Source organism: Brassica napus, chromosome A3 (assembly GCF_020379485.1).
Source record: "Brassica napus cultivar Da-Ae chromosome A3, Da-Ae, whole genome shotgun sequence".
Classification (NCBI taxonomy): Eukaryota; Viridiplantae; Streptophyta; class Magnoliopsida; order Brassicales; family Brassicaceae; genus Brassica; species Brassica napus.
The window spans coordinates 6104675-6121620 of NC_063436.1; the positions used below are offsets into that span (position 1 = coordinate 6104675).

At 30.6% G+C, this 16946-nt stretch overlaps 4 protein-coding genes across 4 annotated transcripts; 2 read left to right on the forward strand and 2 right to left on the reverse strand.

Moving 5' to 3' along the window:
* The first annotated feature begins 55 nt into the window (after nucleotides 1–55).
* On the forward strand, nucleotides 56–2177 carry LOC106437152. The gene is made up of 6 exons (XM_013878075.3): nucleotides 56–672; nucleotides 760–922; nucleotides 1006–1182; nucleotides 1265–1348; nucleotides 1430–1511; nucleotides 1593–2177. The coding sequence occupies exons 1-6, from the start codon at nucleotides 365–367 to the stop codon at nucleotides 2093–2095; spliced, it is 1317 nt and encodes a 438-aa protein (XP_013733529.1). The 5' UTR covers nucleotides 56–364; the 3' UTR covers nucleotides 2096–2177.
* On the reverse strand, nucleotides 2118–2562 carry LOC106437162. The gene has a single exon (XM_013878084.3). The coding sequence runs from the start codon at nucleotides 2458–2460 to the stop codon at nucleotides 2206–2208; it is 255 nt and encodes an 84-aa protein (XP_013733538.1). The 5' UTR covers nucleotides 2461–2562; the 3' UTR covers nucleotides 2118–2205.
* Nucleotides 2563–7396: 4834 nt separating this feature from the next.
* On the reverse strand, nucleotides 7397–9890 carry LOC106437143 (flavone 3'-O-methyltransferase 1). Its single transcript, XM_013878070.3, has 4 exons — nucleotides 9267–9890; nucleotides 8144–8454; nucleotides 7987–8051; nucleotides 7397–7877 (listed from the first exon to the last, which is right to left on the reverse strand). The coding sequence occupies exons 1-4, from the start codon at nucleotides 9680–9682 to the stop codon at nucleotides 7575–7577; spliced, it is 1095 nt and encodes a 364-aa protein (XP_013733524.1). The 5' UTR covers nucleotides 9683–9890; the 3' UTR covers nucleotides 7397–7574.
* A 5418-nt stretch (nucleotides 9891–15308) lies between these two features.
* LOC106437116 lies at nucleotides 15309–16289 on the forward strand. The gene is made up of 3 exons (XM_013878044.3): nucleotides 15309–15701; nucleotides 15790–15876; nucleotides 16033–16289. The coding sequence occupies exons 1-3, from the start codon at nucleotides 15369–15371 to the stop codon at nucleotides 16159–16161; spliced, it is 549 nt and encodes a 182-aa protein (XP_013733498.1). The 5' UTR covers nucleotides 15309–15368; the 3' UTR covers nucleotides 16162–16289.
* The last annotated feature ends 657 nt before the right edge of the window (nucleotides 16290–16946 follow it).

The following is a 16946-nucleotide window of genomic DNA, read 5'->3' on the forward strand; positions in this document are numbered from 1 at the left end:
ATAATGCTAATAAAAACCCCACGATTTAAATGAGGAAAGAAAAATAAACCCTAAAAAGAAGAAGTTTAGGAACTACAGATTTGGTCGGAGGTGGACGGTGGTCGTAGTTTCACACTGTTCCGCCCACCATTCTCCTCTAAAAAGCAATGCCCTTCCAACCTCTTTCAATGATTTGTATAGCTTAAAGAAGAAACTCCATCTCTATAATATCAACTAAAACACCTTAACCACAAGTTTCTTCCACTTCTTCTCACCCCACGCGTATCACTTTCTCTGTCGTCTTCCTCTCCCTCCTCATTTCTTTTTATATTTATCCAACAAACTTCGCTTTTATTCAAAAGATACCCACTCTTTCTTAAAGACTATGGCTTTGCTCATGACCATCATCTTAGGACTCATCTTAGGATGGCTGGCTTTCGTTGTTGGGTTGCTCATAGGATGGGCATGGAGACCCAGATGGGTTTCTTCTCCTAGTGAAGAGAAAGTCCAGTCACAATGCTCCGCTCCTAGATCTTTCGAGTTGTCTTCGCCATCATCTCCTTCTCCGTTAAAGGGTTTTGGTTCAGCTCCTTGCTTCAAAACTCTTGTTTGTGGCACGTGGAATATGGCTTTAAGACAACAGAAAACAATTTCTCCTGTTTCTTCTTCTGAACAAGTACATGTACTTGATGGGTAAGCTTTAGTTTAGGGGTTGACTTATGAAAAGGAGTTTTTCTTTTTTTTTTGGTTGTTTTAGTTAAATTTTTTTTTTTTGTGTAGAGGGAAGAAAACAGAGGAGAGGTTGCCTAATACTGTAACAGAGTTAGATTTGAGGAATCTTGTGCAACTGGTTGAGAGGAAAGATGGTGGTCTTCCTTGGATTCAGATGATGGATCAGTTTATTCCTGGTATGAGATATCAAGCTTGGTTAAGAGAACCTAAGGTAACACAACACTTGTTCTTTTGGTTTTGTCATAGAGAGGGTGGATGAGTTTTTTTCTCATAGTTTTGTCTTGTGTGTTTTAGAATGGTCCTACTGAGTATAGAAGCAGAACTGTTTTTGAAGATGCAACTCCTGAGGTTGTAAGAGATTTCTTCTGGGATGATGAGTTTAGACCAACTTGGGATACAATGCTCTCTAGTTCCACTACTGTTGAAGAGTGTACAAGTACTGGGACCATGATTGTTAGATGGATACGCAAGGTTAGTTAGTCTCTCTGGTTGATCAGTTCTTGATTTACTTTCTCACTTTGTGTGTTGACTTTGTTCTTTTGATATGTCGCAGTTCCCGTTTTTCTGTAGTGATAGAGAGTATGTGATTGGTCGGAGGATATGGAACTGTGGCAAATCTTATTACTGTGTAACAAAGGTATGGAGAGCATAGAGAATATAAGTGAAGCAGTTGTTTTAAATAACACACTAATGACCATCTCTCGTTTTTTTGCTTCAGGGAGTGTATGTTCCTTGTATAACACGTAACAACAAACAAAAACGTGTAGACTTGTTCTACTCAAGTTGGTGCATTCGACCAGGTAAAAATTCACTTTGTAATCATCCAAGGATCGAAACAACATAACAAAATGATGTTATAACTTATATATCGCTTTATGCAGTGGAATCAAGAAGTGACGATGGAGCAACAAGTGCCTGCGAAGTGCTTTTGTTTCACCACGAAGACATGGGGATACCAAGAGAGATCGCAAAGCTTGGAGTCAAACGAGGGATGTGGGGAGCAGTGAAGAAGATGGAACCTGGTCTACGTGCTTACCAAGAGCAAAGACTCTCAAGAGAAGGAGGGTTCAAGCTTTCTCGGCCAGCTTTCATGGCGCAGATCAACACCAAGATCACATCAGAACATCTCGTTTCGCTCAGCAACGGTGCAACGTCTGAAGCTGAAGCTCCAGTTACGTTGGACCGAGGAAATGGAGCTGAGAATTTGAAGAAGCTGTTGTTTATAGGTGGAGCTGTTGCGGTTGCTTGCGCATTGAGTGGTGGGGGTTTTGTTCCTCCTGCGGTTCTTCTAGGGTTTGGGAAAAGGTTTGGTGGAAGAAAACGTGAGCCCCAAGGAACAGCAACTACTACTACAAGAAGTCAAAGTCAAACTACTTCTTCATAGATCGAAAATAAATAATCCAAGATTTAGATCATTCAATATTAGTTTTGATCAATCTTTATACAAAAGGAAATAAATTTGCTTACAAGTAATCAATAAAAAATAGAAAATTATCAAAAAGGAAGTATTGTTTCAAAACAATGAACACCGTCTAGCTCTGGAGCTATCCTCATCGGTTGGATCTTCTTCTCCTCCTTCTTATTCTTTTCGTCGTCTGATGTTATCGGAATCCTCCCGTAGCTCTTCTGCTGCTCCGCCGCTGGCGACTGACTATCACCAGAGCTCTGTTTCTGGCCACCTGGGAGTTTCATCTTGAAGCCGTTTGATTCAGCGTAAAGAGCTTCGAAAGGGCTAAAGATCGACATCATCGTTCTTGAATTGTGTTTTGCTGTCTTGATCGAGGTTCTTCTAGCTTTTTAGAGATTGGAAATGTTTGTTTCTTGGCGAGAAGGAAACGGTAGATTAAAGTATATATATAGTTGGGAACGAGCAGGAAAGCTAGAGAGGTCTAGAAAGAGTAAGAGAAGTTTGACAAGTCTTGAGTTTGTGAAGAAGATTCCGTGAAATGGGTTTGGTCGGTTAAGGAATAGTCCACGTGGATTGTGTTTGAATGTTGACTAATTGCATCAGTTTATGTCTATCCATAGGGGTGGGCATTTCAATTCGATTTTGAGTTTGGTTCAGTTTAGTTTAGGTTCGTTGTTTCGGTTTATGTTGAGTTTGATTTAATACATGCTGGTTTTAATTTGGTTCAAGTGTAATTACAAATTAAAATCCAATTTACAAAACATAAAACAAAGTCACCCTGGTCATTAAATTAAAAATTTACTAGATTTTGACCCGCACGCCCGTGCGGATGTATTTTAAAAAAAAATATGTTGATATTTAATTTTTATGTCACTATTTAGGGTTGGTCAAAAAACTCGAATTCGAAGAATTGAACCGATCACAATCCGAATAAGTAGTACTAAATCTGAACCGGAATTGATTAAATATCCGAATTATTCAAAATTTTGGTATTTGAAGAATTAAAATCTAATCCGATCCGAACCGAAGTATTTTGGGTATCCAAAATAAATTTATATACTTATATATATTAATTATTTTTAGATTTTATATATATAAAAACATCCAGAATATATATGATGTAAATATATACAAATAATCAAACGTAAATACTTAAATATATGATGTAAACTTTTAAGTTCGCTTAAATGCTTGAAAATATGATGTAAACTTCTTAGTTCGCTTAAATAATTATATATATGATGTAAATTTTTAAGTTCGCTTAAATGCTTGAAAATATATACAAATAATCAAACATAAATATCTTAAATAGTTAAGATATACTCAAAACTCCAAAAATACTTAAATGATTATTAATTCTCTATCCAAATATTTAAACCAAACCTATTTAAAATGGTTATCCAAATCCGAACCAAATCCTCAAAGATCTGAACTGAACACGAAATCCCAAAAAGACCCAAAAATGAACCCAAACGCCCACCCCTAATCACTATTATATATATATCCTATATGTGTCATCATAGTTTACAAAATATGTGTTATCATATAAATAATCGTATTTTATATGTACCATCAAATAAGTTTTCTTATAATTAATAATATTTTATACGTACAATCATATAAATAATTACATATATTATATTTTAAAATTTAATGTGAAATATAAAAACCATAATTTAAGTTGGTGTTTAAAATTGGGCTTTGTGTTGTATTTTTCTTATATATATTGAAAACATTTTTATAATAGTTATTAGAAAATATGTTAGTAAAAATCAAATTTTGAATATATATATATATATATATATATATATATATATTTGAAAGAACTTTTGATATAAATCAATTTTAAATTATTATTTGATTTGAATATATTATATATCAAATAACATAGATCCATTACTTTTTAATATAATGTAATGGACTTCTAGTTTTTAGTAGCATAAGCCCATTATTTTTTTTCCTAACTTACTATTATCCATGTTTCCAAACAATACTATTTTTTTAACTACTATCTATATTGCCAAACAATCTCAATGTGTACTTCAACTTTAATAATATAGACTAGATTTTGATCCGCGCTTTAAAAGCGCGGAGTTATTTTTTCTAAATAATTTCATACGAAAGCAATATAAAGGTTGATCGAGTATAGCATTATGTGTGTTTAAAATACTTATAATACAATCATATATTTAATCGTGTAAATTTTGTATGTTCGTAAAATAAATATGAATTTTAAAGATGGTATTTCTAAAATGTGGGATTTTATACTCATAATAAACTACTTTGGAAATATTTTAATAGTTTTTAGTTCTATAAATTAAAGCTTTATATTTTTTTTTAAACTATATGATTTACAATTATATTAGTTAGGGCTATGGAAAAAATCGGAATCGGAAAAATTGACTCGAATCTGATCCGATCAGAAAAAGTAGTACCAAAACAGTACTAAAATTGGTTAAATATCCGAACATGTTCAAAACTTTGGTATCTAGAGAATCGGAACTAAATCCGTTTCAACTTGAAATATTTCGGATATCTGAATATATCTGAATCAGATTTATATACTTAAATATATTAATTATCCTAAAATTTAATATATAAAAATATTTAGTATATAAGATATTTTGAAGTTGCCTAAAATAACTGAAAATATATATATTAAAAATAATTATAAAAATAGCTAATCAATAATCAAAACACCAATTATACTTAAAATATAAATTAATTCTATTCAAATATTCAAGCCAAACCAATTTATATATTAGGTTTATGTATTTTGGCATACATTATTTTAATTTATATTTAATATATTATTTTATTTTTATATTTTGAGAAATTTAAAGTATATATGAATTTAATTTTTTTTAAAATAATTTATCCGGGCTATCCAAACCCAAACCGAATCCGCAATGATCCGAACCAAAATTTATAAATACATGACTGGGGCTGATATGTTTAACTTAGAATATCCAAAACCCGAATAGACATGAACCAAACGCAAATGAATACCCGAATGTCCACCCGTATTATCAGTCTTTTTTTCAAAAAATAATTTTTTTCTTAGAACATTATTATTAATTAACTAATATATACTAACATCTTTCTACATTTTATACTAATTAAACTTTTGATTCAATGAGGTTAAATTGATTATAATGTGTTTTATAATTTGGGTTTGGATAAAATAAGAATGTTATTAGTAATGGGCAGTGAAATGTTCTCTAATAATTTTGTTTTCCTACTTGACCCATCAACATTTGGTTAAAATTTGTCAAATATTGATTAACAATATAATCAATCGATGGACCAGGAATATTTATAAAGTAAGTCAATTAGTTTAGGATGTACACAATTTTGTAGATTTGTCAATTAATTTTGGGCCCCTAGATCTTTTGAAATATTCCCAAAATGCTTAAAAGATATATTAATCGAATATGCTGAAAGTTAATGTTCCGGATTTTCTATGTAAGTCACATATGCTGAAGTTACTGCATTTTCCATAACCACAGGTTAGATTTTTAGGCAACTTCCGAAATTGGTGGGTTTAATTTATGAGATGATTATTGTAAACATGGTTTCTACATGTATTATCTATTATCGTATTAAGAAGATGGTAATTATCTGTTACACATATCCCAAAAAAATCGATTACATTCGATATATTTAAATAATTATATGAAATATAATTTTTATTTGAGAAGAAACTAACTCATACTGAAGCAATTAAGAAATCTGTTGAAACCTTGAAAAGTTTACCGTATTCATAACAAAAAAGAATTTGTAAGAAAAAAAGAGTTTGTAATTGACTTACTAACCGCAACGACGGAGAAGAAAATGGGCGTTTCTATTTTTTTTCTCGCTATAACCTTGAATACATTTAGACCAAGACCTGTGTATCTATAGTTTTTAAAAACACAAGAGAACCAAAATAAATACAAAGACATTACACCAGAATGAAACCTCAAATCAGAATAAAAATAAGACTTTGCACTTACTTTGGACCGTCTGACTTGGAAAAGAAACGTTGAACCTTTTAAAATCCATATGTATACCCTGTCCTGAGCCTTGTCTACTGGATATGCAATATGCACTGATGACAATGTGGAGAGTTGATAAGAGTTTCTGCAATAAATCATAAACACACAGCAGACATGGAAGACAACGGTTAATCTTGAAATAAAACCCCAAACCAATTCCATTAATTCCAAGCACTTGCAAATAAAATGCTAATTAGAAACCAGGTTCCCCCCTTTTCTTGAAAAGATAGTCCTTATTTTTATAAGCAATCAATCTCCTTATTTATTCCTAAGAAACCACCAATAAATCCAAAGCAGTTGTACACTAACCTCAATGATATGATAGAGAATTTCTTGACTCATTTATGAAAATCACCCTTCATAGATCTTGACTTGTTTATGAGAATTTTCTTGACTCTTTTATGAAAATCCCCTTCATAGATGAGTTAGTTTTTTTCTTTTGTATCGTGTGAAGTATTCATGGTTAGTTAGGAATTATTAATTGTTGCCTTATTAAGGGAAATGCAAAGCATGATACATTGTTTAGTATTGATAGAGAATATTCTCATGCTCAATTCAAATAAATAGTATTAATAATTAGTAATAAAATAAAAATGTAATGTGGTGGTAGTATTTTTCCCTAGTATTTTAATCATAAACGAAAATTGACTATTCTAGCTTTGTTTGTTCAGCTGTAATGTGATGCAATAATTAAGTGGTTCAATGTATATTTATTTAAGGTAAATAATGTCCTACGATTTGGTGGTGAATAATAATTTCTATATTGTTTAATTAATATTAAAAGATAATTTCTGGCATGAATCTGTAAAAAGATTACATGGAAATAGGAGATGGTTATCTGCTATTTATGAAAAAAACAAAAAAAAAAATTTAATTGAAATCATAGCTTAAAAATAATTCAGTGGCATGAGATTGTAAATAATTCAAAACTCTAAGGACACCTCAAAAAAGGCCCTTCAGTTTTAATAGTATTAATGAGATTGTATACTAAAGGTAAATGGATATATTCATTTTTAATTCGGTTTGGTTTTAAACCAAATCAACCAAACTGTTTGGGAACATCAACTGAGTGGTTCGAATATGTACTATGAATTGGTTGGGTCGACTTGGGTTTGTTTGGATGGTTTAAGCTGGTTCGGTTCAGTTTTTGTCCATCACTAGATTTTTGACTTGCTTCAGTATTTTATGTTTCTTTAATTACATAAGTTGTTTGTTCCAAACAAATAAGACAATAACCAGATAAGTGAAAACTTTAGATCATTCTCTTTTTTTTTTTTTTTTTTTTGGAACACTGATCATTCTCTTAATAAACCATTATTACACATCATAGTTTTAAAGCAAAGACGGTGAAGTAGACGTACATGAAAGCAATGTTTACATATAATATCATTATTACATGGATTGTGTGTGTGTGTGTTTTACATCTTTTTGAGCAGCTCAATAACGTAAACACCAAAAGCATTGCAGGCAACATTGATGCCTTTGAAGCCTGATCCTTTAGCTAATGCCTCGAACTCTTTCTCGGTCCGTTCTTTGCCTCCAGGGTTATGAGCCAACATAATGCAATCAACATGGACTACTTGTTTGGTCGAGAGGCTTGAGTCTGGTGTCTCTGGAAGTATACACTCTGCTAGTATCACTTTTCCATCCTCTGGAAGCGCCTCGTAGCAGTTCTTCAAGAATTTCACGCAGTGTTCATCGCTCCAGTCGTGGCATATCCACTGTTACAACAATGAAACAAATCAAAACGTTCTGAGATTTAATTTCCTTGATTAATTACTTGTAAATGTCAAAAGAGTTTTCGGTATAGGAGCTTTGGTTATAACTAACCTTCATGAAAATTGCATCACCTTTAGGGACGCTTACAAACATATCTCCTCCAACATGATCAATACCTGTATTAAATTTAACAATTAATCAAATCTCTTAATCATATGTAAATGAAATCATATATAGTATTGTGAAATGTTAGGAAAATGTAATATACCGGGATGAGAAGTAGCTTCTTCAATGACATGTGGGAGATCAAAGTTGATGCCTTTAAGGTCAGGGTACTTAGAGACGATCATTTTGAGAGTAGCACCAATGCCACCACCAACGTCAACCAAAGAAGTCAAACCCTCAAAACCCTTATAGGTCTCGAGAATCTTCTTCATTGTGATGGTTGAATGGTTAGACATTCCATTGTTGAATACCGTGTTGAACCTTAGATCCTTCCCGTGGTACTCAAAAGCGCTCATTCCATAAGCCTTGTTGAATGGAATCCCACCATCAAGAATTGCATCTTTCAAATGGTACCTGAAACAAGTATCGTTGGTATGAGTTTAAGAAAACACACACATTCACACAAAGCTTAATCTAACCGTTTTTATTTATCACTAGTTAGGATATTTTTTTTATAAATTGATCTCCAGATAATCTATTGATCAGACTTGATCCACCTGAGGTTGATTATAATTGGTTATCATGATAGAGCTGCCGGTATGCAAAGAGAACCAGCCGGTTTGAAATTATGTTTCTATATTCCTTTGCTAGCTGCTAAATAATCGGAAGACCGGTTCTCTTCTTATTATAGTTTCCTTAAATGATCCTCAATAAAGGGAAGAACAATTACATCTTCTCTATTTAGAACCATGAAACACGTTGACAAGAAAATGAAACACAAAATAAAATAATAATAATAGAGTGTTTTCTGCAAAAAAAAAACCTCTACATTGAATACAACAAAAATATTTAAAGCTATGAAACAACTAGAGTACAGAGTGTGTTTTTTAATTTTCCTCTTATTATTTTGTATAGTACTAGCAAACAAAAATTTCAACGATAGAGCTCGCTTAACCACTAAAAATGTTATATAGTTTTTTAGTGGAAGCAGATATAGAAAACGTGTCAACGCATCATTTTGTCTGATTGTCTATGACACTTTGTGGCCGAGTCTCTCTCATCTTTACCTTTGCACAATTCAATTTTAATCATCACATGATTCACATCAACCAAGAACCATAGCTTATGAAACAAAATTATCAAAGAAGAAGCTTTTTTTTTCTAACTTGATATAGCCACAAGATCTATCCAATGAAGATGTCTTGGTAATATCTTAAAAAACTTACCAGCTTTCCATGAGAACCTTGTCTTGGTTCATAAGACAAAGAGCAGCTATAGAGACACCATCTTCGTTCTTGGTCAAGTACTTGCAAACCGGACCAAGCCCGTAAATCCTCTCGACGCTGTCTCCGCCGGGAATGGTTCGGTTGGAGCAGGTGAGGATGGAGTAAGACGTGAGAAGACGGAGGATTCGGTCGAGCATGACCGGAGCTTCGGGGTTTTTGGTCTGAAGTTTAGAAGCAATCTCAGATGGAGACATCGGAGAAGAGTTCTTGGCCATGATCTCGAGAAGATCAAGGTCTAAGGCGGACTTTAAAACCATGGGAAGAACGGAGGCGCTGGCTAGCTGCATGGCAAAGAGAGCGGCTTCGTCGTCGGTGACTTGTACCGGAGTTATCTGTGTCTCCGCCGTTGATCCCATTTTTCTTGGATTCTCTAAGATATTCTTGGGATGTTTCTTTTTCTTTTGTTTCTTTGTTTTGAGAGGAGTGTGTGATGGGTGAGAAGTAGGACGTTAAGAGGTTTATTTATATGAAAATATATTATAAGAAGGTAGACAAGTGGCATTTTTTTTTAACTCAAGTTTCTGATCTAGCTTAATTACATGGTCCAATTGAATGAAAACAATTCAGAACTTTTTTGTATTTTATAAGAGAGCCCGCTATTTGTGAAGTATTTCATTTACGATCCCTTCTACAGAAACAACTACACTTTATTATGTGCATATATTTCATCCATACCCTTTAAACATTGGAAATGGTGATTCATTATGCTGGCCCATACCGACTTTAACGTATTTTGTTATATTGAATATGTTAAACTTTCTATAAATTTCGGTAGCAGTAACTAGTCTTCCATTTTTAGCGAGGACTTTAGCGAGTACTTGACAATTCTATGTACTGCTAACTTTTGTTTTTAACAAAGCAGATTATATCTAAAATTAATCATAACTTTTTTAAAGTTTGCATCACTCTTACATTTATTATTCTTACTAAAAAAACTGCGTCAAATTTTTTCTTAAGTGTTAATAAGTCATATATAACCTATAAGCTCACCATCAATTTTTTTTCTATAGCATATCAGATTTTGTCTACTAAAAACTTAAAAAGAAATTTGTCATCAAAGTTTTCTAACAAAAAAAAAAGAATATATCCTAAGTTTGATTTAAAACCGATGATAAATTCATAATTGGTTTTAGATTTTCAATGTTTAACTGTTTAGCTTAATTAATAACAGTTATACAAAATAGATTTATAAATAAAACAAAAAACTGTTAAACTATAAAAATCAAGATACAAAAAATGAATGAGTAGATGCGTTAAGGGGAAAATGAAAATATGTTAACTACTAATTAAGAATGTGTGGATTTTATGTATCATGAAAACTATAGAAAATAAATTTATTAATGATCTTAACCAGAAACTAATACACTAAAAACTATTAATTGAAAACTATCTTAGAATTATAAACCGTTCAGAAAGAAAAAAAGGACCACTTTAAAATTAGATACATCAATAAATAAATAAGAAAATCGCATAAAAAAACTTTGAAAATGTTAGTTACTAACACTTTAAACTTTGAAATTTTTTCATTAATACTTTTAACTTTCAAAATGACATTTATATCACAAAAACTTCCAAAGTAAAAAATTGACCTCTTGAACAAGTAAAAAAATGATGTCAGTTTTTTTTAAAATAATTATTTAATTAATAAGACTAACAAAAAACTAAATAAAAACCAGAAAATTAAATAAAAATAGAAAAGTAATAAACCTTATAAAATAAATAAAAATTCAGAAAATAAATTAAATATTAGAAAATTAAAAAAAAAAAAATCATAAATTTTAAAATAAATTTGAAAATTCAAAAGTTTGAATAAAAAAGTTTGTTTCCATTTTCAACAGTGATGTCGAAAATAATTATTGGAGATATGCAAAAAATAGTCATTGTTAATGGTTATATGAGAAACTATCAATGTCACTAGTGATATATTTGGAAATTTTATTTTCACGATGATATGGTATATTTTTTTAAAAAAAATCTTATAATTAAAAAACTATTTTAATTTTTGAATTTTCTAAATTTTATAATTTTTTTGAAATTTATGAATTTTTATTTAGTTATTCTGTATTTTAATTTTATTTTATTTATTATGGAATTTTTAGTTATTTTATTTTTCTTTAATTTTAAATATTTATTTAGTTTTCCGAAATTTTATTTATTTTTTTTAGTTTTCGGAATTTTATTAAATTGTTCGATTTTTAATTTTTTGAATTTTTATTTAATTTTTTTGTTTATTTTATTTATTAAATCATTATTTTGAAAAAAAAACTTACACATCATTTTTTACATGTTCAACAGGTCAATTTTTTACTTTAGAGATTTTTATGATATAAATGTCATTTTGAAAATTAAAAGCAAAGTTTTTAAATCTGACCCGGACACTGAACCAGACGACTTACCGGATTGTTGGGTTACTAGGTCGACCACGGGTGAACCGCGGATTAATAAATAAATAAAATTTATTATATAATAATATATTAGGTATGTAAATATAAATATAGAAACTAAATTTTAATATTTTCTAAAAAAAAATTAAAACATAAAATAATAGTTTGGATATGTATATATTTTATGTTTAAAAACTTTTAGAAAATACTTAAATTTTCTTTTATATTTTTATTTTCATTTGACATACAAAATATCAAAAAGTAGTTTAGACTATTTAAAAATTTCTCCAACAAAGTAAGATTTACGACATTTAAAAAAATCAAGACATAAAATTTATAAATATTTAAATATCTAATTGAATAATAAATTAAACTTCAAATACAAAATAAACCAAAAGTAAAAGATCATTGTAATAAAATGTCAATACCGAAAATAAGCTAACACCAAATCACATCAACTAATTTTGGTTCTCTCTACCATCGTTCACTTCATTTTCTTCAGGTGGCATAGTGAAATTGAAATCTTCATCAAAATCTAAAAATCACAAATTTAAAACTGAAAAAGGAAAACCTAACTTTTTTTTTGTGAGCACCTAACTTCTTAATTGTAAACTTAAAATATAAAACATATTCTAAAAACTTAATTTAAAACTTAAAAAAATGAAGTCAAATTTTTTATTAGTTCGACCGGTGGTTCAACCGGTATCGGGTTCTGAGTTTTACTGGGTTTTTGCAGGTTTTTATAAAACCCAAACCGGATTTTTTGGGTCACCGAGTTTACCGGTTCAACCGCAGATCGGGATTAGGTTTTAAAACACTGGTTAAAAATATTACTGAAAAAACTTTAAAGTTTAAAATGTGAGTAAATTACATTTTTAACGTTTTTTATGCGATTTTCTCATAAATAAACTCATAAAAGGAAAAATGAACGAGGCTCGACACTTGAGAAGACTATACAAATGTAAGTGGGACAGATGGTATGGTGGGTAGAGCCGACACGCCATTTCTAATTAATTGCAACCCACTTTTGCTTAATATCGTATCATTTTATTCAACGCTAAATCATTTCATCGACATTTTGCTTTCATAGAATGTTTAGAAACAATGGATTGGAAAGTTTAACCTAATACATTGAATTAATTTACATTAATAAATATATAATTATTTATGAAAAAGTTCGGTACAAGATTCTTCTTCTCAGTTGTGAACTACGTAGTATTTTAGCTAGGGATGGTCACAAACATTTGTCTCGTCATATTTTGTTGTTTTCAACCAATTTCGATCCAAAATTCTTGTTTCATATAAAAATTCATTTTCAAAATATAGCAAGATGATATGTATTACATATTTATTTGAGAAAAAAACTTTGAGAATATCATCTTGCTATATTTTGAACTGGGTAAGTATTTTTATAACAAAAATATCAAAGATAATTCATTCTAAATATCGGTTACAATTAAAAATGCCGTTGCAAGTAATAATTTGTTTGTTGCAAAAAAAGTAATAATTTGTTAATTATTTAAGTTGTAGCTGGTTGTATATGTCCTCAATTTTTTTTGACCGAATTGTTTTTTTTATATTCATTCACACCAACCACACCAACCATTCTCACCTACTCCTTTGAATTGAAATGGATATAGGACCACCAGTCTCTGACGTACATGTATTATGTTCGCTTATTATTAGATATGTTTTCTCAAATTGGTAATTTCATTCATTTAATTAGAAAATCGTGTTATATATAAACGGGTTAAATAGTAGAATTTTTTTTAATTAAACATTTAAATATGATATATGTCTATTGAAATTGATAGTGTTTTTCTAATCAGTTGTTAGCTTTGTTTTCCAAAGAACACTTTGTTTTATATTAAAAAGGTCAAAAGTATAGCATATTTTTATATAAAACCCATCGTACTATTAAAATCCTCCAAAGGATATGAACAGCTTCACACTGAGATAATTTAGGTTAAATCTGTGTGAGAAACCAGTTCTAAATTATGATTGGATCATAAATAATGTTTGATATCGGTTTAATGAAATTAATATACTTTTTATTATTATTTTAATTAATTAATGTGAAATTATAAATTTGTATCAATTATCTCAATTTTTTAGAAATTATAAATTTGTATCAATTATCTCAATTCAGAAATTATAAAACATTTAGTCAAAATGAGTCTATAATAGCAATTTGGAAAGAAACAAAAATCAGATATCTTAATTTTAAAGTTCTATTTAAAATAAAAAGAAGAATCCAAAGTCCTACCTACTACCGTGTTAGTGATACGTCATGATCAAAGAACGTTCATTTGTATCAATTAAAGGATAATAAAACAGTGTTATCGATGTAATCTTTTACCTTTTTGGCACCTAAATGAATTGTAAGTAAAATAAATGGAAACACGAAATGAGGTGTTCATCCTCTTTTCTTTTTTTTTGAGTTGTAGATCCTTTTGGTTGGTTGTTCGACATGAAACTTATACAACTAATGACTCAGAACTTTTGGTATCCCGTATCCGTGAATAGAAATAAGTGTACGAGCAAACGTATTTATATATACTTGTATGGGTTCTTTTGGTAATGATCAATGTTAAGAACTTGTATGATTTTTATTTTCTCTAAGCTCGTTTTAATTTCTTCGTTGATTTTGACATTTTTGAACGAACTTAAACTTACGAAAAATATTGTTTGAATAATAAAAGAAATTCTCAGGTTTATAGAAATTAATACCAAAACGGTCGACTATGGTTAAAAACAGATTAGTGTATGAGCTTAGAAAGCTAAATGTAGCTAAACATTTGACCGCTTATTTTTCTAGTTTTTCTTCGCAACAATCATAAATAAATCGGTGAGATATACATAAACGATAAACTAGCCACAAAATTTAGATATAAAAAAGTGTTTAACAAAAGATGGTTAAGTTGCATTTAGACAAAATTTCGTATTGTGCAGTTTGTGTATTAAAATATATAGTATTAAAAATTTAGGGTATCAAAATTTATTTGAAAAGAAATTCAATTTCTTTCATAAACTAGCCTTTAGACCACTGTATCAGTCTTACGGTCAGTGTTAATTTGAGATTTGGAAGGAATGAAATTTGATAAAAATATCCATAATTCCAACAGATAATCTATCATAAAATCATAGCATATACCACAAGTGAAATTCTATAGCTGAAGCCCTAAGCCATATATTCAGTTTGATTAGCTGAAACCTTAGTCTGTGTCATTCTCAGAATGAAGCGCGGTTTTGTAATTGGTTCAAAGGTTAGTTTACATTTCTTTGTACGTTAATATGGTTCTTCGTAAAGTTGTTTCAGCGTAATTATTTGCAAAATTTCCTTATCATATCATTATCAACCAGCCAAGTTTCAGTCATTAACATGCCTCTGAGAGGAGGTTATTTGAAGGTATTTTTGGAAAATTTCCATATTATCATAACAACCAACCAAATTCCAATCGGTTGAGTGAACCAAACTGATTCAGATATCTTTTATATTTGTAGTTTTGGGAAAATAACTGGGCCTAATTATTATGGGCCAAGGGCTAACGTGACTAAAGCAAGAAGTTAGAAAGTCGGAAACAACTGTTGTAGAGGAAGAGAAACGTTTGGACTCTCACTCTTTTTCCTTTTCGATCTATGCAAGTTGAGAGAGAAAATGGAGACGAATAAAGAAGAAATGGCTCCTCTCAGAGGCATACTATGTCTGAAAAACAGTCAAGACATGAAGAAAATCGAGGAGACAGAGGACTGCTTCATTCTAGATTGTGACACTTTGGATCCTTTCGACTTTAAAATAGAGATCAAGAAAGAAGTAACTCCCCTCAGAAACATATTATGTCTGAAAAACAGACAAGACATGAAGAGAATCGAGGAGACAGAAGACTGCTTCATTCTTGATTTCGACCCTTTTGATTCTTTCGACTTTAAAAAACTCTCAGTCTCCAGTGATGGTGATAAAGATCTGGATATTATCCATGAGACAGGCCAGGTCTTAGTTTTGAAGTTTAGGGATTACTTCTAGGTTTATCTCTATTTTTGCTCTAACTTTATTTTTTGAAAATGTGATGGAATCTCAGGTGGCTTGTAGGGATTACCCACATCCAAGACACCTTTGCTTGACTTTTCCCTTTGGATCAACTCCTAATGCAACCCATTGTCGTCTGGTAATTACTTGTCTCTTTCTTTTTAAAAGGATTTAAGGAAAAAATAAGTATGAAATGGCTTAACTTGGTGTTCAAGTATCTATGAAACTGTCTTTTCCTCCTTTTGATATGGCAAGTATTTTAACTATAGAGATTAACATGAATGAATATATGCAGTGTTACTGTTGCGTCTGCGATAAGCCTGCACCTTGTGCACAATGGATGTCGCATTGCAATACTTCAGAGGACTCTATGGTGCGGAAGCTACCGACCCCTGAGAGCCAGAGCTTCTATTACTCCGATTAATATCATCTTTTTGTTGACAGTTTCTCCCTTGCGTTTTCACATCTTTGAATGAGTAGTAGATCAACATAGCCTTGGAAGACTATGGATTAACAATGCATAACTATTTAGTATGATATTTTTATGGGTGATTTGCTAGGCTATATTGTTTCTTGCTGAGGATTCGGTTACAAACCTCGGTAAAACGGGTCATATGTGCCTAAAGTTCATAAAATTGAAAGCACAAAGCAAATTTATATGCCTAAAGCTTTGTGCCACATAAAATAGAGGATTGTTGATTTGTTTCAATATTTCTGTAGTTACATAATTTTGTTCCAAATAAACACAAACCATATTCATATAACCACAAAAAAAAATCAGAAATTCAGAACCAAACCAAGCATTTCCGAGAATATATATAACTTCCATGTTCAAATACCAAAGTCCCTAGATTGAGTAGATGAGGCATGCCGCATGCATGTTACTAACTTACTATGTTAGCAGTGTAAGGTGTGATCAATGATCATGATGATTGTATGTGGACATGAGCATTATATATGTGTATGAGATTCGATCATGTTGCATTTTTCAATACTCAACTGCCCATGTTGCTTATCCGGAAGGGTTCAGTTTCTAATCTATCGTCAACAAATCTGTTTATGTAATTTGTACGTCTAGTTCTATCAATTCGTTCTTTTAAAATCCTATCTTGTAATTTTATGCACTTTATATTTTAGTTCATATTGAAATATTAGTGTAAAGCTCTTATTTCTAATTTTTCCAATAAAGGATATACATGTGACATTCTT